This window comes from Heterocephalus glaber, unplaced genomic scaffold, assembly GCF_053883595.1.
Source record: "Heterocephalus glaber isolate CG9 unplaced genomic scaffold, H.glaber_assembly_v1.0 deba00001600, whole genome shotgun sequence".
Classification (NCBI taxonomy): domain Eukaryota; kingdom Metazoa; phylum Chordata; class Mammalia; order Rodentia; family Bathyergidae; genus Heterocephalus; species Heterocephalus glaber.
The window spans coordinates 13,144,260-13,169,294 of NW_028258372.1; the positions used below are offsets into that span (position 1 = coordinate 13,144,260).

Genomic DNA, 25,035 nt, shown 5'->3' on the forward strand with positions numbered 1-25,035 from the left:
TTGAAAAGGAACATATGAAAAGAAACCACATATGTAAGGATTTGTGACCTAACTCCTCTGGGGAAATGGCTTTTGCTGTGATTTCTTTGGAAAAAGAAGAGTGATTGCTCTCTGAAGGAGCGAGTCCTCTTCTGAGTTCCATGGATTTCTCTCTGAGGATCCTATGGTTGCAGTGATACTCAGTAACAGCTTGCAGTTTTAAAGCTTTTTCATTTCTGTTCCTCAGCTGTTGAAAACAACCTTAAGATGTTTTACACACTTAAAATTCACCCTCTTTAATGTAAAATTCAGTGTATATTCTCCTAGTTCTACAACTACTTTTTTTTTTTTTGTACCGAGGATCGAACTCCGGTCCCTGCGCTTGCGGTGCAGGTGTTGAGTTCTACAACTATTAACAGTGTAGATTTCAGAGCATTTTCATCATCCAGAGGAATCTCATATCCATTACCAGTCATTCATCACCTGCATGCCCTCCAGCCCTATGTAACGACTGTTCTCCGTCTCTATAGATTTCTCTATTCAGAACATTTCACATGTATGGATTCATACAAGATGTGGCCTTTTGTTTCTTTCGTGAAGCATAATATTTCCTAGGTTCATCCACGTTTTAGCACATACCAGTTTTTAATTTTGTTGTGAATTAATATTTTATTGTATGGATATTTACATCCATTCAACACTTATTGGACATTTGAAGTGTTTCTAATTTTTGGCTATTGTTAATAAAGACACTATGAGCAGTTGTGTGCACATGCATCTCATTTCTCTTAAGTATATGCCTATGAGTAGAATTATTAGATCATTTAGTAATTCAATCTCTAATTTTTGAAGCACTAACAATTTTTAAAGTGGTTGTATCATTTTACATTTCCACCAGAAATGAGCAAGGGTTATCTTCTTCATTTGCTTGGTCATCAGAAGAATTTGTTGAATTGGTGGAACAGGAATGAATATCACCATTTTGCAGTTGAGAATCCTCAAATATGGTGAAGTGTATGATTTCCCAAAATCACATAGTTAGCTGATGATTAATGGAGTTTGATTCATGAAATATTATGGTATATCTAATTCTATTCAGTCTAAGGCCCATGTACATAGCTGGGAAGACAGGTTCCATCAGAGCCAGCCAAGTTGTCTAAGGCTGAAGGCGGCTGGTGGCAGAGTTGGGATAAGATCTCTGGTCTGCTAGCTGTAAGCCAGTTGGCCTGGGCTTAGAGCTCAGCCTGTCTAACTGTGGATGTGATGCTTAGCCAGAATGTGATCCTGGCCTGCCTCCTGGAGGATCGAAGCATCTGCTTTGAAGACAAAGTCTGTGTCTAAAAAGCAACCGAAAACCAACATGTGAGAGGCAAAAACTATATGTGCAGGAAACTGTCTCAGTGACAGCAAAATAGCCCCACTCTTGGAGCCTGTTAATAGTGTTTATTGATCAACACTTTTTCTTTTAGACATTGACAGCCCCAAAAACCTGGTGACTGACCAGGTGACAGAGAACACTGCCACTGTCTCCTGGGACCCAGTAGAGGCCGACATTGACAGGTATGTGGTGCGCTACACCTCTGCCGACGGAGAGACCAGGGAATTTCTGGTGGGGAAGGACCAGAGCAGCACCGTCCTGACAGGCCTGAGGCCAGGTGTGGAGTACGAGGTGGACGTGTGGGCCCAGAAGGGGGCCCGGGAGAGCAGGAAGGCCAACTCCAAGGCCCCCACAGGTAATGGACATTGTTCTGTGGGAATGTGACACCTGTCTTGCTAAGTCTGTGGAAGACTGAGTTTGGTGTTCCTTTTCTGAGATTGGCAGAAATCAGTGATTAGTAGAAGACCAGGCTGTCATACTTCTCTCACTGTCCTTTGGTACCTTTACTATGTAGTAAGGCCCTTATATCAGCCTCACTATTTAGTCTCCTCTGATTAATGGTGATTGGCGACACCCACCCAGTGTTTCTCCAATTTTGTTTTCTTTGTGGTCAGTCTCAAAATATTTCCCTTTAAATGGAAGAGATATTCATGTTGGGATCTGTGAACTATATAATTTAGGGAGATGCCTTTTACTGGGATCTGTTTGGAACAAGAAGGGGTTGTTGCTGTCTTCGTGAATAATCTTCTTTTGAGTCCTATGTGTTTACTCTGAGGATCCTATGGTTGCCCTGATAGATAGTAACAGTTCACAGTTTTAAAGGTTTTCATTTTTCTTTCCTCCTTTGTTAGGAAAAAGCCTCATCAAGATGTATCTATCTATAAAATAAAAAAAACTGTAAAATCTATCCTCTTAAAGTTTGCAGTTCATTGGTTTTAGATTAGTCACAGAGGTGTACAGTTCAATTACCAGTCATTCCTCACCCATGCTCCTTCTAGCCCAAAGTAACAACTGCTGTCTGTCACTATAGATTCCCCCATCCTGGAAATTTAACATATAGAGATTTAAAGATGCCTTTGTAACTGGCTTCTTTCAAAAAATATAATATTTCCGGGTCATCCATGTTGAAGCTGATGTCAATACTTAATTTTATTGTATATGAATATTCCATTGCATGGCTATATCATATTTTCTTTAGCAACTTATCAGTTGTTGCACTTTTTATTTATTTACTTATTTATTAGCTATTGTGAATGATGATGCTGGGGCATTTGTGGGTTTCGTTTTGTTTTGCTGTATGGAGGATGGAACTCAGCACCTGGCACATGCCACACAAGTGCTCTACCACAGAGCTGTACTCTCACCCCTAATATGTACAAGTTTTTGGATGCATATACATCTTCATTTCTCTAAGATATATACCTAAAAGTAGAGTTATTGATTCATTTGTTAATTAACTTTAACTTAGGAGGAATTGCCAGAATGTATCCATTGTGGTAATACCACATACCTACCAGCAATGAATGAGGACTGTTTTCTTCCATTACTTGGTCTCCTGATAAATTTGTTGAATCAGTAGAGCAGGAATCAGTATCCCCATTTTGCAGTAGAGAATCTTCAAATACAATGAAGTGTATAATTTCTACAAGTTACTGATGTAGGCGATGATTCTTGGGGTTTGAGTCATGAAGTCTTTGTGAAATATTATGGTGCTTTAAAATCTATCTAGTCTAAGGCCACATTCACGGATGGAAAGCTGAGGTCCAGTCAGAGGCACAAGTTGTTCCAGGCCATAGCTGGCTGATGGCAGAGTTCGGATAAGATCTATAATCTGCTGACTGTAGCCCAAGGAGGTTCCTGTCTCGCAGCTCTGGCTCTTGGTTGGGCCTACAACTCAGCTCCTCTAGCTGTGAACCTGATGCTCATCCAGAATGTGGCCCTGGGCTGGCTCCTTGAAGACCCAAGAGCCCACCTGGAGAGACAAGGTCTATTTCCATTAAACTACAAAAAGCCAAAATTTGAGATGAGAAAACTACAAGCAGAAAGAAAATGTCTCAGCTCAAGCAAAATGGTCTTACTCTTTGGTGCCTGTTGATGGTTTGTATTTATAAGCACTTTTCCTTTTAGATATTGACAGCCCCCAAAACCTGGTGACAGACCAAGTAACAGAGAACACTGCCACTGTCTCCTGGGACCCAGTGGAGGCTGAGATTGATAGGTATGTGGTGCGCTACACCTCTGCTGATGGAGAGACCAGGGAGATTCCTGTGAGGAAAGAGCAGAGGAGCACCGTCCTGACAGGCCTGAGGCCAGGTGTGGAGTACAAGGTGGACGTGTGGGCCCGGAAGGGGACCCAGGAGAGCAGGAAGGCCAACACCAAGGCCCCCACAGGTAATGGGCATTGTTTTTGGTCTGGCTGAGCCTACAGTAAAGCATTATCATACCACTCACACCGTTCCTCAACACCTTCAATATGAAATAAGGATATCAGCCTCACTCTTTAGTCTCCTAAGATTAATGGTGATTGGTCACACCCTTCCAGTGTCTCCAATTTTGTATTTCCTTTGTGTTCAGTCTCAAAATATTTCCCTTTAAATGGAAGAGACACAAAGGAAAGGGCTGGGGATTTAGCTCAGTGGTTCCGTTGCCTGCCCCGTAAGCACAAGAACCCGAGTTTGATCCTCGGTACCAAAAATAACCCAAAAAACGAACCATATTCATGTTGGGATCTACGAACTATGATGTACTTTAGGAAAATGTCTTTTACAATAATCTGTTTGGGAAAAAAAGGGGTTGTTGCTTTCTTAGTCTGTTTCGTTCTGAGAATCTTATGGTTGCAATGATATACAGTAACAGTTTATAGTTTTAAATTTTTCATTTTTCTTTCCTCCTTTGTTAGGGACAGGCTTATCTGTATGTTATCTACATACATCTCAATAATCCACCCTTTTACAGTTTACATCAGCAGCTTTGGTATAATCACAGAGGTGTACAATTATTACCACTATCAATTTCAGGACATTTTATCACCATAAGAAACATCCTGTTCAATACCAGATGAATAGCTCATCCTTGCTCCCTCCAGCTTTAGGTAACAGCTGCTGTCTGTTTCTATATATTTTCCTGTTCTGGATATTTAATATATAGAGATTTATACCATGTATCAACCTTGTGCCTGGCTTCTTTCAAGAAGTGTAATATTTTCCAGGTTCATCCATGTTGTAACTTATATCAGTACTTAATTTTATTGAAAATTAATATTTCAGTGTATGGATGTGCCACATTTTATTTATCAGTTCATCAGTTTTTGGACAGTTGAGTTGTTTCCACTCTTTTGCTCTTATTAGAAATTATGCTGTGAACATTTTTATACCAGTTTTTGTGTGGACATATTTGCTTATGAGTGGAATTACTAGATCATGTGATGGTTCGTTCTTTTTTTTTTTGCCGGTAACAGGAATCAAACGCAGGACCTTGAGCTGGCTTGCCAGGCAGGCGAAGCACTGCTGAGCTACATCCTCAGCCCCGGCCCTTGATCTTTAATCTCTGAGGAATTGCCAGATTGTTTTCATTCTGGTTATACCATTTTACGTGCCTACTAGCAGTGAATGAGGATTGTTCTCTTTACTTACTTGGCTCCTAGATAAACTTGTTGAATCAGTAGAGCAGGAATCAGTATCTCCATTTTGCAATTAAGAATCCTGCAATACAGTGAGGTGCATGATTTCTACAAGTCGCACATTTAGCTGACGTTTCATGATGTTGGGTCCATGAAATATTCATGGAATAATTTGTCACCTTAACATTACCTAAGTCTAAGGACCACATTCATAGATGGGAAAAATAAGGTATAGTCAGAGGCAGCTGAGTCGTTCAAGGTCACAGGTCGCTAATGGCAGATCTGGGATAAGATCTCTGGTCTGCTTGCTCCAAACTAGGGGGCTTCTTGCTCCCAAGATCTGCCTCTGGGCCTGAGCCTAGACCTCAGCCTCTCTGACTGTGGATGTGATGCTCATCCAGGATGTGGTCCTGTGCTCCCTCTTTGAAGATACAGGAATCCACTGTGGAGATAAGGTCTATGTCCATGAAATAAATGAGAACCAATATACGAGATGTAAAAAACTATCTTGGCTCAAGCTTAATGGTTTCAGTGGTTGGTACTTGGTGGTGGTTTATACTGATCAGCACTTTTCCTTTTAGCCATTGACAGCCCCAAAAACCTGGTGACTGACCAGGTGACAGAGAACACTGCCACTGTGTCCTGGGACCCAGTGAAGGCCGACATTGACAGGTATGTGGTGCGCTACACCTCTGCTGACGGAGAGACCAAGGAGTTTCTGTTGGGGAAGGACCAGAGCAGCACCGTCCTGACAGGCCTGAGGCCAGGTGTGGAGTACAAGGTGGACGTGTGGGCCCAGAAGGGGGCCCGGGAGAGCAGGAAGGCCAACACCAAGGCCCCCACAGGTAATGGATGTTGTTCTGTGGGAATGTGACACCTGTCATACTAAGCCTAAGGGAGGTCAAAACCTGTTTTCCTCCCGTGACATGGGCAGACGTCTATGGTATATGTACCAGCAGGATGGTATTCCTTCATTATCAATTAAACATAGCATTCCTCTCTTCCCTTTACCTGGTTTCCTTAGTGCATAGTCAGAGCCTCATACACTCTCTAAACTGCTTTTGGATAGTTGTAGTTATCAAATCCTCTTTTAAGTGTTTGGATCCTTTGCTGGAGACAATGTTGATGGTCTCTTAGTGCATTTGGGAGTGGGAACAAAAGCTGAAAATTATTATTAGTAATGGTATCTTAGTGATTTGACTTTAAAATATAGATTTGACATCTATAGCAAGTAGATGTATGTGATTTGCTTTAGTATGAATTAATCATAATTTACAAAACTTATTTGTGACTCTAAATAATGATAAGTTCTACAGATAATACCCACATGGTATTGGTGTAGGGAATAACGAAGCAGGGATGTTCCTTAGATTGTATGGGGTAAGTAGTAATTGACAGAAACACTCAAATTGCAGCAAGAGAGACATTTATTCTTCTCTGTAGAATGGCACAGTATAAGTGGACCAGAGTTCTAAGGGTTAGGATAATGTTTGTATTACATTCATATCTTCTTATTGTGAAAGAGATGTATGACCATATTTTGTACATTGTTTTAATCAGCAAACCAGCATGGCAAGTGAATCCATGTATGCTGAAGACTATTAAAAAAGGATTTTAATTTTTGCTGATTTACTTAACACTACGTAATATACACGTTTCATAAGTCCCATCCTCTTCTATGTTCTGGGAGCACAGAGGGTAGTGGGATGCAACCCTATTCTTCCGAGAGCTTATATTTGGATTTGTTTTAGAATTTTAAAAAATGAAATGGGAGGTCTTCACTGCCATGAGAATAGATAGAAAATTGTTACCTCCCTGTAAGCAGAGCCCAGGTCTTCTTCAACTCTGAAAGCTTTATGCTGTCTAGAGCATGCCTTATACAGAGTGAGGGCTCTATATACCTTACTAAACAAATAAAGAGATTTATTTCGTTAAAATTTTGGCAAAGGTAATAGCCCAGATCTTCAAATTCTGGTCAATTGTGTTTTATACTTGAGACAAGTATGTCTGGGGAGAGGTTTATTTCCATGAAACAGCTAAAAAACAAGAAAAGAGCATATGAAATGGAAAACCCCCAAAACATGAAGACTCTCATCCTGGGCAACATGGCTACCAGTTTCTGCACCGCTGGGCCTGTCTGTAGCACATATTAATTAGTACTTTTCCTTTTAGACATTGACAGCCCCAAAAACCTGGTAACCAACCAGGTGACAGAGAACACAGCCACTGTCTCCTGGGACCCGGTGCAGGCTGACATTGACAGGTATGTGGTGCGCTACACCTCTGCCGATGGAGAAACCAGGGAGATTCCTGTGAGGAAGGGGAAGACCAGCACCGTCCTGACTGGCCTGAGGCCCGGGGTTGACTACACCATCCATGTGTGGGCCCAGAAGGGCACCCGGGAGAGCAAGAAGGCCAACACCAAGGCCCCCACAGGTAATGGATGTTCTTTGGGAATGTGATGCCTGCCATGCTAAATCTATGGGAAGTCAGGTTTTGTTTTTCTTTTCTTAATTTATCAGGTAACAGGAGGGGAGAGAAGCTGGAGTAATTAATGCAGATCGATCCATTGCTGCTGAATGATGGCGCAGCTGCTTTTGGGATCTGTGATCTCAGGGACTGTGGGCTGCTTTAGGAGAGTGTCCATTTTATGCTATAACCGAATACCACAGATTATGTAAATGATAAACAGCACAAGTTTAGCTCACACTTTTGCAGGCTGAGAAGTTCAGGGGCACAGTGCTGCTTCCGGTGAGGGCCTTCATGCTGCTTATAAGGTGGAAGAAGGGCCAGTGAAGGCACATGAGACAGAGAGAGAGGGCAAGAGGGTACTGATGTTAAATCCATTCCCATGATAAGTAGCCCATTCTTGTGATAATGGCATTAATGCATCCAAGAGGGCAGAGCCCTCAAGTCTCAGTGATCTCTCAAAGATCTCACTTCTGATTACTGTTCCAGCGGCAATTAAATTTCATCATGGGGGGCCGGGGATTTAGCTCAGTGGTTCCGGCACCTGCCTCGCAAGTGCAAGGTCCCAAGTTCAATCCCCGGCACAAAAAACAAAACAAAACAAAAACAAAATTTCATCATGAGTTTTGAAGTCAGACACTCAACTCATAGCTGACAGTTTACTATAATAAAACCCTTTCTTTTACCTAAAAAAAGAACAAAGCATAGTAGTAGACTCTGCTGAGTGGTCCTACTAATGTCTTGAAACTCTTTCTTAAGCTTTGTGCCTCTCGGCAATAGAAAATTATACTGAATAATGTGAAACCCATATAAAATTCCTTAAACTACAAAATGAAAGAACTGTTTTGTGGCAGGTTATTTTAGGTGGGCTTGACTCAATAGATACTGTGTGATATAAAGTTTCAAATATTAACCTGTGAAGCTGGAGCCCTGTGTTCAGCATGCTGCTAACGTTTAATAAACATCTGCTAAGTGCTAGGCCTGGGGATACAGTGGTAAACAAAACAAATGCGATCTCTAGTCTCTTAAAGTCCAGTGGGAGAGATATATGAAAACATATTTATAAGTATCAATTCTGATAAGTTATATGAAAGAGATAACAGTGGTATAGGCATAGAGAATGACAGGTAAGGATCGTTCTGAAATGCAGTGAATAGTAATAGGATACACATTGAAAGAGACACCCAGATGAGAATGATTTAAACAAGAAAGGAATTTATTCATCCCCGTAGAATGATAGAGGATGAGTGAGCCAGGGTTGACAGGGTAGCTCCTCTGTACAAGAGACCCAGTCTCCTTGTTTTGTTTTGTTTTTCCCTCTCACTCATCCCTAGAAGTTGCCTTTATTTACATGGTAACAGCCCATCTGCATTCTAGCTGGTGGGCAGGGGCACGGGAAAGGGCAGGACATGACTGGAATATTGCAGACACCCCTTCTTCTCACACTTCACTGTCTAATCTAAGACATGATGCCAGACTTCCTTACAAAGAGGCTGGAAATGAGATCTTCAGCCGGTTGGCCATGAGGCCAGGTTCAACTTCTGTTTCACTGTCGTATGAAATTAAATAGCCATGTGTAGCTAGTGTGACTCTTTGAGTTTTAATTAATTAAAATAATTAAAATAAAAATTTATTTCCTTAGTTGGACTAGCCACATTTCACATGGTCAGTAGCCACATGTGACTAATGGCTACCATGTTGGACAGTGTAGATTGTGGAATATTTGTGGCATTGCAGATAGATCTACTAGGCAGTGTGCTTGTGGAAGAAGGGGAGGATGGATACTGGGGAATAGCCATTTCTGGGAGAAGGTAAGAGCACATGTGATGGTCCTAAGCTGGAACAGACATGAGATAGTTGAGGAACTGCAAAGAGGCTGGTATCATTGAAGTATAGAAGATGAGGGAGCAAGTATCTGAAAATGAGGCAGAAGGACCAAGGTTAGGTCATATAGAAGCACATGGTGCCTAAAAGAGGAAGTGTGCTATATTTATTAGAAGAGTGACGTGGTACAGTAGTCATTTAAAACTATTTTTCAGGTCAGAGTGAGGAGAATAAATGAGAGTGACAAAAGAGTAGAAGTGGGAAAATTAGTAAAGGAGCTATTATAAAAATCTTGGTGAGAGATGGTGACTTGAGCAAGTGTGATGGTGGTAGGGATAGAGAAGAGAAGAGGTCTGTGAATGTACTTTAGAGGTATAAATGACAGCAACTGTTGACCTATGAGATATGGGTACAAAGAAAACGGGGAACAAAGTATGATTTGAGCAACATAGAGGATTCTGCTATCATTTTTGAGGAGGGAGACTATTAGGGGAGTGTCAAGACTTTAAATATTTAAGTTTGAGATACTTGTTAGATTCCTTGGTTAACTGAGTGATTTGTTTATTAATTCCACAAATACTTATTGAGTGTCTAATACAGGCCAGACTCTGTGATGGATAATGCAATAGTAGATATAAGCCTGGAGCTGAGAACTGATACTCTTATGGAATATTGAGTTTCTAAAATTTCAAACTGTAGATATGGGGAGAAATGTAGAGAAACAGGAAAAGAGGGAGCTTTGGGTGCACTGATATATGAAAGTTGCTAACAAAGGACCAAGGAGGAGGCAGAGGAGTCAATGAATTAGGAGGAAAATCAGGGTAGTGTGTAGACATGGAAATCAAGAGCTGAGAATGTTCCCAGAAGGAGAAAGTGTGTTAACTCTGCTAAATACCACTCAAATTTGAGTAACGTGTGCATGCCAGGTGTCCAGTAGACAGATGTCCACCCAGAACATTGGTGACCTACAGCAGCAGATTTAGGGCTGGTATAGAAACATGATTGAGTTGGGGAGTGAATGGGTGGGGAGTGAGATTGAGCTATGCAGACCCTCCTCTTGAGTTTGTCGGTTCTGAGGTGTAGAGAAATGAAACAACGTAGGGAGGGATGGGATCTTCGAGGTGGCTTGTCAGGAACTGATGGTAGAGAAGGGACTGGTGCAGGAGTGAGGGGGCACATGAAAAGGAGTGAAGTCCTTGAGAAGGTGAGAAGGCTCAAAATTCAGAGCAAAGAGGTCTGGTCTTGGTTTGAACACAAGAAAACAGCAAGAACTTGGGCTTCCATTTTCCTGTGCTTTTATAAGTCAAGTGGAAGAGAAGATGTTACTTAGCTCTCAAATTCATTTAAACAAAACAACTACCGGTAGATACTGTAGAGTTTACAACAGAGGTTGTTTCAACAGTAGTTTCAATGGCTTGTTTTGTTGCTAAGGTTTTTATGGTAATTTGGAGAACTACAGGGACAAAAAATTTCCATATTGATAAACAGAGAAGGTATGATTCCTTCCAGTTTTAATATCCAGTGGCTTGTTTCCCTGGAAAATGGAACCTGGGGGCCTCTTACCCCTGTTTTCAATGGAATTATACCATTATTATTGATAACCAGAGTAGAGAGCTCCCTTGGTTCTAAATGCAGCCTTTTCTCTCTCTCTTAAAAAAGAAATTGACAGCCCCAAAAACCTGGTGACCAACCGGGTGACAGAAACTACAGCCACCATCTCCTGGGACCCAGTGAGAGCCGCCATTGACAGGTACATGGTGCGCTACACATCTGCGGATGGAGAGACAAAGGAGATTCCAGTGTCAAAGGAGCAAAGCAGCACCATCCTGACAGGCCTGAAGCCTGGTGTGGCATACACAGTTCAAGTGTGGGCCGTGAAAGGGGCTCGCGAGAGCAAGAAGGTCAGCACCAAGGCCCTGACAGGTACTGTTGGGACCAGTCCAGGGGAACCCTTCACACTGCTCAGGAGTGAATCCTCCTCCTCTATGACTGGGCCAGGGAGCAGAACAGGAGGGGTTGTTGCTTCATCTGAAGACATTTCTCAAGTGTTTGCAATTACATTTCAAGGAGATAATGTGGCATAACAGTTCAGATAAGATGACAGTGTAGAGCACATGGTTCAGTAGTTGTGTACAAGGTGGCTTCCCTCAGCCCCATCCACTTACCCAGCTGTCAAGCCCAGAACCTGGTTGGGCCTCAGGTCCAGTGGAGAGAAGAGAGAGGTGGGAGTTTCTGTTTCCCTCTTCCACGGTGGGGCCCAGGGTGGAACGCCCTCCTCCATGTGGCTTCCAGAGGGTGGTCAGAGATGCCTGGGCTGCATATATTTTGGTGCATGATGTGGCCTCCAGCCTTGGCTTAACATCACGGAATCAGGCTTAGAGGGCCCTGGAAGGTCTATGGGGCCCTTCAGAGAATCTGGGGAAGGTCTCTTCATTCCCCGCCATGGTCAAGTGCACCAACTGGGGCCACTGCATTTAGGAGTACCTTACATTTCATCATAATTTTATTAGTTAAAATTATCCATCATTTTAAATCTCAAGATTAGTATGTTATTATTACAAAAAGTTTCAAACTACACAAGAATGTTTGAGAAAAAATCTCATTTTCCTACCACAGACACTCTAGTTCCCTGTGTGGCTCTCCAGAGTCAACAGGTAACCAGTGTCTCCCTCCCTCCTTCCTCCTCTCTTTTGCTGCCTTTCCCTTGTTCCTGTTATCATCTCTTCCTTCTTTGTCTTTCTTTGTTTCACTTTCCCATTTTAAATGACAGTAATGAAATAGCCTTATTTCTACTCCATAGAAATGTGAATGTAACCAAGACAGACATCTCAAGTCCAGGGCCAGGGAAATGGATGGGCACTCAAAGAGGTGGCAGAAGTGAATTTGAAAATATTTAAACAGTTACAATTTTGCGTTCATTTTGAAAGAAAATCCAGTTTTTCTATGTGATAGACAGAATAAGATCCATGCCAGATGTTATGCTTTAGAAAATCAAACCAAGCTGATATAATAGAAACTTAAGATTTGTCAAAACAACGTAATTCAAAGCAGCAGCTGTCTGATTTCTATTAAAATATTGCGATTCAGTTCTCAGCTGAAATGCTGTTGGGTAGAAAATAGCCTGGAGACAACTCTTTGGGAGCTTCTAAATTAAAATTGCCTTCTGCGATGTTTCTTCAAAATGGAAATTTCCATTCATATCTTATTTAATTTAAAAAGTGAGCTGTCTGACCAGTTGTTACAGTGGTGACTAGTGTTTTTGCTGAGCTTTAGTTTTCCTGGTCTGCCATGTACGCTCAGTGTTTGGGTGGAGAAATACATACAGGAAAAGCTCTCTGCTCTTTCTGCCCACCTTCATTCTTTGTTATAAGCACTCTCCTATCTGCCTTTTTCTTTGTACTAGGTGTGCATCTAAGGCCAAATACTTGAATATTTAAAAAACACAACTTTGTATTTCTGTGCTAACTTCCATTATAAGCCCCATTCTGTTTGATGGTCAGAAATCTAAGGACATTAAGAATCATGCCCTTCATCAGGGCTGTGTAAGTCCTGGAGAGTTTCCCAGTGCAAGGCATTTTGTCATTTCTCTAAGGAGATGTTTGCTGAGTCAGCCCTGGTTTCTGTGTGCAGTTTTCTTGTAGGTCTGTGGTTCTCTCATCTTCCTATGATACCTCGGAAGCCCTGCCTCCTTGGAGAACCCATCTGCAAGTCTAGATTGCACAAAGCTAATATCTCCTGGGATATTCTGCTGGGAAGTGGGCCCAGATCCCCTCCCTGTCAGCCTGCACAGTGTCCTAGTCCTTAATCTTCTTGTCCTCAATGGATCTTTATTTTTGGAAATAAAGGTCAGGAGGATCAGGAAAGCTCCATAGCAAGGAAGAACAGACTCATTAAGTGCTTGGAGGGAAGAAGAGAAATGGGAATATGAATGAAGAAAGTATAAATTAATAGCTCAAGAATTACCTTGTCTGGTTGTATTTTAGTAATAATAATCACCTAATTTTTTAATTTATAGAAATAGATCCTCCCAAAAACTTTCGTCCATTCGGTGTGACACATTCTGGTGGGGCATTGACCTGGATGCCCCCCTCTGCTCAGATTGATGGGTACATTCTGACCTACCAGTTCCCCAATGGCACCGTAAAGGTACTGGACCTTTCTTTTCTCTTGCTGCCTTCTCTGAGCAGCCTCTCTGTGAAGCGACTGACTTGGGAAAGTCAGCTTGATTGCTGGTCAGATGGTAACCTGCTGATCAACCAGTTGATCCTTATTGATCACCTGGTATATGTAAGGGATGGTGCTAGGCAGAGTCATTTGTGAACACTGTGGTCTCATTAAGGCCTGACATTTGTGCCTGCTCCTCCTACTGACCTCTGTATATTTGCTGGCCACATATCTGCCCTTTTAAAAAATTATTATTATTGTTAGTCTTCCCTAATACAAGCTCCATGAGCAGGAAATTTTTGGCTGTTTTGTTTATTGTTGTATCTAAACTTCTTAGGATTGTGATTAACACATGGTAGGTGCTTATTTCAATGGTATACCTCCCCCTTGAATCTGAAGGCAGCAAATGTGCAACACTTGTCCAGATGGCAAATTGTCATTCTTTCTCCTTGGTAAGGAAGAGGGAAGAGGGAGGAAAAAAGGAAGGGCACTTTGACTAATTTGTGATTGCATTTAATGCTTCTGACAGTCTGCTAATAAAGTCAGTCCTGTGCTTATAGAGCAAGTAAGACAGATTCAGACAGATGTGTTGAAATACCAACTATTTCTGTGTATCGCAGATATCAGTGGCTTGTTTCATGCCCTTTTAGCATTTCTTTAGGCCAGCATTGCCTCCTCATTGCCGATAGCAGTGGCTATAGTCAGTGCACAGTGTGTATCTGAAGGTGGACACCCCTGGAAAGAATAGGCTGTGCTCAAGTGGCAGTACATGGTGTGATGTTTCAACTAGTGCTCCTAGTAGGATTGGATCTCGGTGGCACAGCCCTCCAGAGAAGTGACGGGGCCCATGGGGTTTCTGGGCTGCCACTGGGCCCTTGGAGAGCTTCTGTGGTAGCCCCCCGGAATGCTCTTGATCCCTAGGCTGCTAGAGGATCATGCACAGAATCACTGTCTCTCTACTTACTATCTCCTTTGTTTGGTAGGAGGTGCGGCTTGGAAGAGGCGAGCAGAGGTTCGAGTTGCAAGGCCTTGAGCAGGGCATCACCTACCCTGCCTCCTTGGTTGCTTTTAAGGGTGATCACAGGAGCAGGAGTGTATCCACCTCCCTCTCCACAGGTAACGTGGAATCTGCCTTAGGAGTGGTAGTGCAATAGCAGCTGAGCAGGGGCGAGGCCAGGGAGGAGCAAGCGCTTATAGAGCTATGGATCTCTCCTCTGGGAAATGAAAATGGAGTTATGGATTCAAAAGAAACCTACTCACAGTGAGAGGCTACAGAAGGGAGTGAAATAGAGCATTGCTTTGTGGGGGTACTGATTTAGGGAAAGAAGTGATAAGAATTTGACCTTGATTCTGGTGCATTTGCAGAGTTTGATGAGAGCAGAGGGAGGGAGAAAAAAAAGTCATGAGTGAAGATTTGGAAGAGGAAAGATAATCAGGGTTATGAATTAATTTCCAAACAAAATAAATTGCCTTAAAAAAGAAGAGGCCTTAAAGAATTTGTTTTTTCCTTGCCTTTCTTCTAACAATACTGCCTTTCTGCTTGGCTCCCAGTTGATGCTCGTTTTCCACACCCCTCGGACTGCAGTCAGATTCAGCAGAACAGCGATGCCGCCAGTGGCCTCTACACCATCTACCTGAATGGTGATGTCAACCGGCCCCTGAAGGTTTACTGTGACATGGACACAGACGGAGGCGGCTGGATTGTGAGTCCTGCAGAGCCCTGGGGAGCTCCATGAAGCACTTGTTTCTTTGCCCAGAGAGCTGGTCACAGCTGCCCTGTGGAGCATTTGGAGGGGGGTCTACTTCTTTAGCCATAGGAGAGAGGATCTTTGATGACTTGCAGCTGTTTTGAGAGTGTAAGGTTAGAGCCTAGTACTTAACATCTGTCATAGAATAGGCTTGGTTAACAGGACTGAAGACTATGTAGGCTTGTGGGTTTATTGTCATCCAATAATGCCCTATATGTGATCATTACCTAAATTTTACCTACTTTAAAGCACTTTGAAAAACATAACTATCGTAAGATAGCTTTAGAGTAAGTGAGAAAGGATTCTTATTCCTGTTTTACAGACAGAGAAAGTGAGGCCCATAGAGAAAAGCACCTTGTCTAAGTCATACAATTTAACAACAAAGCTAGGTCTAGATTTTAGGCCTCCAGCCTCCTAATTCATTGGTCTTCCCAATGGGTCATCCAAGAGGAATATTCACAGCCTCTTTGGGGGCTTGGTTCTCTGAATTGAAGCCTGTTGTCCAGGTTCTGTGCCTTGTTTCCAACAGGACAGAAACGAGGCCTTTTGGGCTTTGATTTGAAAGACTTAAGACCTGAAAAAGGGAGGCATGGGCAGTGTCCTAATGGCTCCTGTTCTGTGTGGACCTTTTATTCGCTTGGGTCATTGTCTACTTAAACCACATGGCATCTTCTTTGATTGCATGCTGATCCAATTATATGATGAGCTGCCTTTGAAGTTTGCAATCTGATTCTTCCATCTCCCACTCTCCACTTCTCTCTGTGCCCAAACTGACAGAAGCTCTCGATACCTCAAACCAGCATGCAACCTTCACCTGCTGTGTATCTGCAACTCATTGTGGGAAAGAGAAAGTATGATATCATAGTGCTCAGAACTATATTCACTTACACATTTGCTCAGGGGTCTGGGAAACCAAAGACACTTGAGCAGCCATGGGTAAAATGATACCATCTGATGAGCAGTGATGAAGAAAAGTTATTATCTGCACAGTGGCATCTGACGCCTGAAAGGCAGTAAATGGATTGGATGGGGAAATTCTTGATTGATTTGTAAAATAACTGAACAGAATATAATGTGGGAAGTCTTCCAGCTGGCCAGGCCCATAGGGTTGTACCTGCTGCTTTTCATCAGCACCATTGTAACTCAAAGCATTTGGTCCCTTCAGGCCTGAAGCCCAATTTCCTGCCATTGTGTCTGTAATTGACCATTGGCAGGATGTTTGTACTGTCTAATATGACCTTTCTGAAACCCAAGCTCGCATAGAGAAAGAGATGTATGTCTAGCATAACCTTTAGGAAAGAGATCTGTCAGTCTGTCTGCCTGGGAAGTCCATGAATTATTGTACAAATATTGAGCTCCTACTATGCATCAGGTACTGTTTTATGAACTTAAAATCCAGCAGTGAAAGAATCAGACTAAAATCTCTGCACTTAAGGAGCCTGCGCTCTTTATCCTGCCCATGAAAATAACCTTCGCTCCACACACAGTCTGTCCCAGAAATAAGAAGCCACTCTGTGATCTAACCAACTCCAATCCCCCACCCCACCCCACCCCACCCCACGTCTTGTTTTCTGACCCCGATTCCTAGAAATAATCCATGAGAGTCTACAGGGTTCTCCAAGCTCCAAAAATCATATGGAGTCCTGAAAACTTCACCACCACATATTTTACTGACAATTTTCATGTTTTTTGCATTTTCTGTCACTGAATGACAACCTATAGTACCCTGCTTCTTTTGAACTTTTAAAATCCTTTTAAGGAAATTCTCCACAGCAGGCAGCAGGAATCCTGGTTGGTGAACCGACAGACAAGCTCTGCCCCTAGGAGGTAACAGAGGCTGCTGGTGGGAAGCTGGAAAGAACATCAGGGAACACTTAAATGTCTCAAATATTTCCAGCTTTGTTTTCCATCTTGGAAGTCTTAAAGACTGCACTTAGAGGCTCTTTCCACAGGCTTTTACATGCAATTTTGATTTTTTTCTTCCTGATTGAGTCATTCAGAACATTAAGTTCTTGAGTGTAATGACAACTCTGGAGTATTTGACCAGACATAAGGAGTTTTTTCCCCCTTTGAGACTTATTTGCTAAGGAGCTTTTGTTATTCCTGAATACAGAAGTTCCTTATAGTGTTTTCACTCAGAATGGGAATGAACTAGATTCTGAGTGAAGGCTGCCTGATCACAATGTAAAAATGATCCCTATGGGCCAGCTCATTTGAATTTGATGTAATCAATTGCAAAGTAACATTTATTGAGATATAATAATAACTTATCTATATTGCTGGACTCTGGGCTAAGTATTTTGTGATTTATTTTGATTAACGATCTTGCTAAAGCCTCAGTTTTAGCTCACAACAGAGGAGCAGTTGTCATCTTGATCTGATAATTTTGAAAAGTAAAGCTTCTCAAGGTTAACTAACTTGTCCAAGGACACAGCTAGAAGCATGAATCTGGTCTAAGCAATGAGGGAAGAGTACCAGAGTCTGCTTGCCTGACCAGGCTGAGTATTATTTAACAGAATAAGCTGGAAAGCTCTTATCAAGCTTGGGCATTATGTTTATTGATTGGAGATAGAGACCACATGCCTTTATAATACATCTGTCCTTAGAAGGGCAGGATTAGTTTTGAACTTGACCTTGCAGTAGGAACAAGATTTGACACAATGGATGTGGAAGCAAACGTGAGTTTCACATCCCGGACGTCCACATTCATAGGGCATGTGCCATGTCATTTAGCCCTTCCAGCAACTCTGTGTGGTAGACCCTTCTTTCCCACTTCTGTCCTAGTTTGATAATGAGTTGGCAGAGGGTCAGGAACAGAAATGCCTGACTCACTACCCCTCTGGCAGGGACAGGCTCTAGCTGACTAGGTGCCTTAGTTCAGCTTCTCCTGGGCCAGTGAGCCTGCCCCAGTGCTTCAGGAGGAGTTAAATGTGAGTGCCCGCATGGAGAATCAGCACTCCTGCAGGATAACCTGTCCTTTGCTGCTCTCTCTGGCTCTTCCCAGGCAAAAACAAAGAATGCACAAGTATTAGGAGGAGGTTTACCTTACCAGATTCAAGATGATGCATTTTACTTCAAGGCAGCTGCTCTGAAGCCTGGTGGAAAGCAGGGATATTAGATTTTGTGTTGGGGCTTTTTCATTTGAATTAAAATGGAGGAAAATTGGTAGAAAGAAGCAATTTCAGCTTTGGTTAGTGGCAGTCATTGCTGGGGTTAGCTAGGGTGGCTTTTAGCTTGGCTTTCAAGGTCAAGTAGAATTATGTATTATCAAGTCCAGTAGTGCACAAAGGTGTATTTAAGTTTTAGTTACTTTTAAAGTTTACTTCATATAAAAGAATCCAACTTACTCTGATAGGAACTGCCCTCTTCCAAATAGAGGAATTTTTGTGAAGAAAGTAGCTGTTTTTGCATAGTATCCAACTCTATCTTATTCCACGCTCACTTTTCAGTCCCTGTATCTCACCAACACAACCCTTGACAAAATCACTGGTGACCCCATATCACTGAGTTCTAGGGACAGTTTTGATCTCCTGTTTCTCCCTGTGTCATGAGCACTTGATGCTATTAACCATTATTTCTCTCTGGGTTTGTGATTCCACATTTTCCTAGTTTTTTCTCCCATATTTCCAGTTACTTTTTCTCTCTCCTTAATGAAATAATTTTTCCCCATGTGGCTGTTACACATTACAAGTCCTTGTGGCTCGATCCTAGGGCATTTTCTCCTTTTAGTTCCTATTTTCTTCCCTCGTGGCCTTGTTTGTTCCCTTGACTTCACTTTCCCCTGTTTCCCAGTGGCTGTCTGTAGTCATTAGGATGGAATGGATATGTTGCAGTAGCAAACCATCCCCAGATTCAGTGATCTGACAGCAAGCTTTTTTGCTCATGTGTGCAATGTTCTCTGGAGGTTTGGCTGCCACTTCTAAGTGGTGACTCAGGGATTCAGGCTGATTCCATCTTGTGGTCTGCAGTTTCAACACATGGCCTTCAACATGGTGCCATGGTGTGGAACAGTAGAAGAGAACATGGAGAATCCCACCCACTTTCCTGTACTCCCATTTATAGCCCTTTGGCTAGAAATTACTTGGCTCTACCTTAAGTGCAGGAGACTTGAAAAGGAAATCTTTCTGTATTCCTGGGAAGAGAAAAGTGAAATGGGACTTGGTAACTACTAGCGTTTTCTTAGACACATGCCCACTTTAAAAGCATAGCTTATCGATCCCCAGTACAAAAAAATATATATATATAGCTTAGACTTCTCTTTAGGACTCTAACTCTTACACTCAGCTGCTTATGTGGCATCATCATACCTCAGAAGCATCTCACACTACATTTCCAAAGGAGCTCGTGGTGCGCTCACAAAACCTGACCTCTCAGAACCTCCCCTCTAGGTGAACAGCTTAGTGATAGTCATTCAATTCTGCAAGCCAAAATCATAAGAATTATTCTTGACTTTCCCCTCCTTCAGTTCCACATTCTGTCTGTTGCCATGTCTGTCAGTTTTACCTTGTGTCCACTTTTGTCTATCCTCAGGGCGGCCTCTAGTCCAAGTGACTGTCGTCTCTCACAGTCCACTGCAGTGACTTCCTGGCTGACCATCCCTCTTCCGCTCTTGCCCTGGCCAGGCTCTGCACTGCAGTTAGAGGGACTTGAGCATGCCTGATACTCTTACTTAGCCTGTAGCTCTCAGTCACTTCCTCAGGGGAGCTATTGCTAGGTTCCCCTATTTAATTCTCTCAAAGTCCTATTGCATCTTTCCTTCATAGCACTTATTGTTTTAATTGCATGTTTGATTGTTTAATTCATGTTTGTTTCATTTACTAGACAGTTAGCTCTGTGAGGCGAGGGACCATTTTTGGTTTATTAGTTTTGCACATCATCTTCGTAGTGCCTACTACATACTGGATGCTCAATAAATATTTATTGGATGAACTTTGTTCTCCATAAATTTTATATACTTGCTACAATAGGAATTAAGTGAACTAAAAGATAATTCCTACTTTCAAACTATATAGGGTGGAAGAGGGAAGAAACAACATATAAATATAATGTGCCCCAACTGAGTTGAATAGATGTTGAAGGTTATGGGTCAGAGCCAGCAAAGGTCTGGAATGTTTTGTCTTCCATAGTCTACCAATGGCAACTATATCACCAGTTCCCCAAGTTTTTCTGTGCTCTGTAATTGAAATTTCTTGAGGGAAGAAATCTTCTCTGTTAGTAATTACACATTTTAGTACTTAGCATGCTTCTTTGTACCTAAGGAATTCTTACTAATATCATAGACAAATACAGTGAATCTACATATATAGGAATAAAAATCCTTTCTGAAAATAAAGATGTGGTGCTGCTGGAGGAAATTGCTTTATGGGCAGCTTCCTAGTCCCTTCCTGACCCCTGATATCACCTTGGGAAATACAGATACTGTCCTCTTTTCACTCGGTTTTCTCTGTTCAGTATGTCATAGTGAACCAGCCATGTCCCCTTTCAGGTCTTCCAGAGACGGAACACTGGGCAGTTGGATTTCTTCAAGCGCTGGCGGAGCTATGTGGAAGGCTTCGGGGACCCTATGCAGGAGTTCTGGCTTGGTATGATTTCTGAGAATCCAAGGGCTGGGGTTGTGGGTAATTTTCCCCTTCACAAGCTGGTCAGGCAGCTCAGTGAGAGGTCCAAGTGGCAGGGACACTGTGTTGGTGATCCCAAGCCAATGGGAAGGTTCTCGTGCACTCCAGACTTGGGCTGCCCCCGGTGGTTTTTATGCTGTATGTAAGCACTGCAAAGCTGCCTGGAGCCCGAAATTCTCACAAATCATGTTAGAAAAGCAGTTGTCTAGTGGGAATTCTGGGCTCTTATTGGAAGGATATTGTAGTAGTCCCTGAAATTCTGATGGTAATGCCAGGCATTATCGGCATTATACTTTTTCCCCTTTTCCCTCTTTTCTCCTCTGGAGCAGATGTTCACAGAGAGAGAAACAGCCAAAAGCATCAGTTGGGAAATGCAAAATTTAAAAAATCATAACCTGAATACTCCGTGTCTAACGGAGTAGAAGATGTTTGTGGTTTGCTTAGTACAAAATCTCTTCAGGGATCTGAGAACGAATATTGATCTGTTGTCTACTTATGAGATGTGTGGACAATAAGAATTGCTTTTGTTTTAGAGACATGGAGCTCATGGGCAGATTCATCCCATGATTCTCCACCCTCCAACTGTGCCTCTCCATACAAGTCATTAGTGTGACAGTGCCAGAAAAATAATAGGGTTAGAAAATTGGTCCCTTCCCCCAAAGAGAAAGTGTTGGAAAGGCCCTTTATTGGCAGAAAACATAAAAGCTAGGATGACTTTTGCCTTTGAAAGTCTTAGATGCAAATGGAGAGTGCTCACAGGTACACGGGTTGGTTGGGGTCTTAGTCACTTTACTTATCTCTGGGATGCGATACCTGACACCGATAGATTAAATGCAGAAGGTTTATTATGGTTCACAGTTTGCAGAGGTTTCAGTCCATAGTTGGCTGGCTCCAATGCCGGACTGTGTGCCAGAGGGGCCTGGCAGAGGAGAGCAGCTCGTGGCGTGTCAGCAGGAGGCAGAGCCACCAAGGGAGGAGGAGGGAGATAGACCCTTCCAGGACGTAGCCCCAGTGACCCGCCTCTCAGACCAGGCTTTACTCCCAACATCACATTTAGCTGTAAACTCATTGGTGGACTCATCCACTGATGAATATCACACACCCACACCGGTGAGCACATGAGGCCTCGGGGGACATCTAGATAGAAACCCTAACTGGTCATTAGAATTCATTCTGTATTTTTAGGACTTGATAAGCTACACAATCTTACTAGTGGCACCCCTACCCGGTATGAAGTCAGAGTGGATTTACAGACCTCCAATGAATCTGCCTACGCCGTATATGATTTATTCCAAGTGGCCTCCCCCAAGGAGCGGTATAAGCTGACAGTTGGGAAATACAGAGGCACAGCAGGTAAGAAAGTCTTTCCTTACTCTTACAGTCTCTCGCTCTCTGTTGTCTGAGGATTGTTTTGCCAGGTGCCGTGGGTCTGGGTGGGGGTGGAATATTGTTCTGTGAGATGAATTGGGCCGGGGGTGACCAAGGATGTTAAGACAGTCCCTGACCTTCACGCAGCCCTCCTCTTCTACTCCCCCAGTTCAGTCTGTTGGAATTGGCTGATGAAATTAGCCTTTCTGGTGATTTTCTGTTGCTTTTAACCTTTCATTAGACCTCAGCACTGTGGCTGTCGTATTTGTCGGCACAGCTGTGCGTGTGTATGTTATTACTTGAGCATTTTGTGGTACTTTGCTATAAATAAAGACAGAAAAATGAAAGTGCTGATTTAAATAATACGAAGGATAGGTCTCATTAACTTAATACAACTGTGACAACCCAGAAATGAGCAGTTCAGCTCAAAGTGCGGAATCTTCAGCCTCGATTAGCTGCTCATTGGAGTTTAGCTGGTTGATGATGTGTTCATTTGTGAGGGAAAGGAACAAAATTAAGCAATGTAATGGAAATGCTGAAATGATTCCAATAAATATTCCAAAGGGGAGGTGTGGTTATTGCTTTAATACTAATATTTAAAATCTTATTTATGGTTTTTAAGTTAAGTAAGCCTATTTGACTTTTGCGTGTTTCCTGCTTTGGTATAACTATGTAGGAAGGTGTTACCAGCCAAACGGACACAGTCTCTGTCCTCAGGCTCACAAGTAAATAGAAGAAGAAAACTGTAAGGTAACTTTTGCAGAGAGTCAACCAAGCGGTAAGGACCATGAAGAACTAAGGAGTGGAGAGAGTGGGTGCCCTGAGGGTTGGAGTGGATGGAGGAAGCTTCCTGCAGGCCAGGGGCTGAAGCTCGTCGGAAAGAAGAGTTGAGCGTAGGTGGAAGGAAGGAAGGGGCCCTTAGTGAGAGCCAGGACTGAGCTGAGTCAAGGGTATCGGAATGTAGTCCTATAGGACTTCTCAGAACTGTCTACTCAAGAGTTTCCCGAAGGCAGACAACTGTGAATTTCTGTGAGATCTATAATCTCATCCAAAAACCCCATCACATGAATTTTGCTCTTATTTCCCTGTGTCCAGCACAGAGCCTGGCAGGGAGAATATGAGTTTAAAAACTGAAATTGCCAGCAGGGCTTTTTGATATAATCTCACAGATGTTTAATATCTTCCCAAGACCCAGTAGGTTCCACAGGGGTCAGTGAGTTTGGTGAAAGGGTAAGGTAGGGCTTACTAGAGTACCAGGAGTTTAGGCTACATAGAACTGTCCAAGCATTCCAAGCAGGGCTTGGGTGGAAATAAGTGTGCAAAGAATTGTTTATGTCTTGTAGGACTAAGCCCATGGTTCCTCATCCCCACCCCATCTCTAAATAAGATTGGACTTCATTGCTGATAGCTTCCCGAAGGGTCCCCAACCCTTTGGTGTAAAAAGGGACCCACAGCCAGTCTCTCTTACACCCTTTGGGCCTCCTGCTCTGGTCTCAGTCCACACAGAGCCTACCTGGTTATCCCCATTACTTCCAAAAGCCTCTTCTCTGTTCCCATCATAAGCATCAGCTTTAGCCTTTTTCCCAGGCTAGAGTCCCTGTCTTCACATCTGTGGGCTGATTGATACCTGGACAACGTATGAAGTTGGGTGTTTCCCTTTGGCCCCTGTTCCCCACTTCTCTCCTTGAGATACAGCACCCCTCGCTGGCTTCCTGGTTGGGGACTTGATTCAGGCCTGTCCTCCCAGGCTGTCCCTTCTCCTTTCCTAGAACATTAAAATTTGCCTTTTCTGGGCCTGTTTAACATAATCTAGCAAACGAAGTGATGCTAATGGGAAAGTGAGTGAAAGGAAGTCAGCATATTTGGGGATAAATGTGATTTTCCTCCCAGGTACTGTATTTGCATTTTACCTGTGATTAGGTGATAATTCCATCATAAGGTTGTTCAGGGCAACAGTGCCAGTCAGTGGAGGATATGTTTTTTAACAGAAAGCCTTGGAGACTTTCAAATCACACAGCACTTAGGCAGCAATCTGGTCTTCCTATGCCTGATCATTCCTACCTTTAAAGTCCGGATTACATTGGGGGACCAGTGGAGTTTTAGTTTCCCTTATATATGGTGATGGGTCCATGAGGAGGGCTTTAAAATTTTAGGAAGCTTCTGGCTTCTCATGTCCTAAATGATGAGGCCCTATTTAGAGGAAAGGGAGGTGTGCACTTTGATTTCTCTGCTCATGTGGTGGCTCTCTCCACTTCTGACTTAGTTGGAGCTCTGCTAATAGCTCTGAGATATGCAGCCCCAGAGTGAATGTGAGGTTCAAGGCTTGTCCCCTCCTCAGGGTGTCCAGGTGGGGCCTTGACCCTTGAGTCCCACTGAAGTCACCCAAAAATCCATTATTCCTTTGTGAAGGAAGCACTACAGGGGCAATACGGTGTAAATTTAGTTTCTTATTTTAAGACTTGGAGTGAAGCAAGGAGGCTGTCTGATGCTCTCTACCTTCAAGATACAATTCATCTATTTAGAGATGAAAATGGAAACCAAAATAGACATTCAGAATAGTGCTGAAGGATTTCTTTGGGCTGACCAGTTGTTTACAGCTGATTTCAAGTTCCAGCTGTATGGGGCTCAGTTGTGTCCAGGTTTGGGGATGGGTCCAGGCTCTGGCAATCTGTACCAGCATGGAGTGGGCTGGGGCCAGGGAAGCCAGATATCTCAACTGCCAGAACATTCCTTGTTTTGAAGTGGGTTTTAAAACTCTGGGACTTGAGAAAGACAAAAAACAAAACGAAACAACCCCCCCCCCAAAAAGAAACCCCCCCAAAACCTTAATGGATATGAGTATAAAAGGGAAAGCCAGAATGTCACTTA

General features: G+C 42.9%; 1 protein-coding gene across 2 annotated transcripts in view; it reads left to right on the forward strand.

The window, feature by feature from the left end:
* Positions 1 to 25,035, forward strand: part of Tnn (tenascin N) — a 67,123-nt gene that overhangs the window by 36,088 nt on the left and 6,000 nt on the right. For both annotated transcript variants that reach the window (XM_087194344.1, XM_013075339.3), the window contains 10 exons: positions 1,449 to 1,712; positions 3,485 to 3,748; positions 5,558 to 5,821; positions 7,149 to 7,412; positions 10,929 to 11,192; positions 13,285 to 13,415; positions 14,417 to 14,549; positions 14,985 to 15,136; positions 20,667 to 20,763; positions 21,985 to 22,152. In XM_087194344.1, coding sequence (XP_087050470.1) covers positions 1,449 to 1,712; positions 3,485 to 3,748; positions 5,558 to 5,821; positions 7,149 to 7,412; positions 10,929 to 11,192; positions 13,285 to 13,415; positions 14,417 to 14,549; positions 14,985 to 15,136; positions 20,667 to 20,763; positions 21,985 to 22,152 — 2,001 coding nt within the window. The remainder of the gene's footprint in view (positions 1 to 1,448; positions 1,713 to 3,484; positions 3,749 to 5,557; positions 5,822 to 7,148; positions 7,413 to 10,928; positions 11,193 to 13,284; positions 13,416 to 14,416; positions 14,550 to 14,984; positions 15,137 to 20,666; positions 20,764 to 21,984; positions 22,153 to 25,035) is intronic.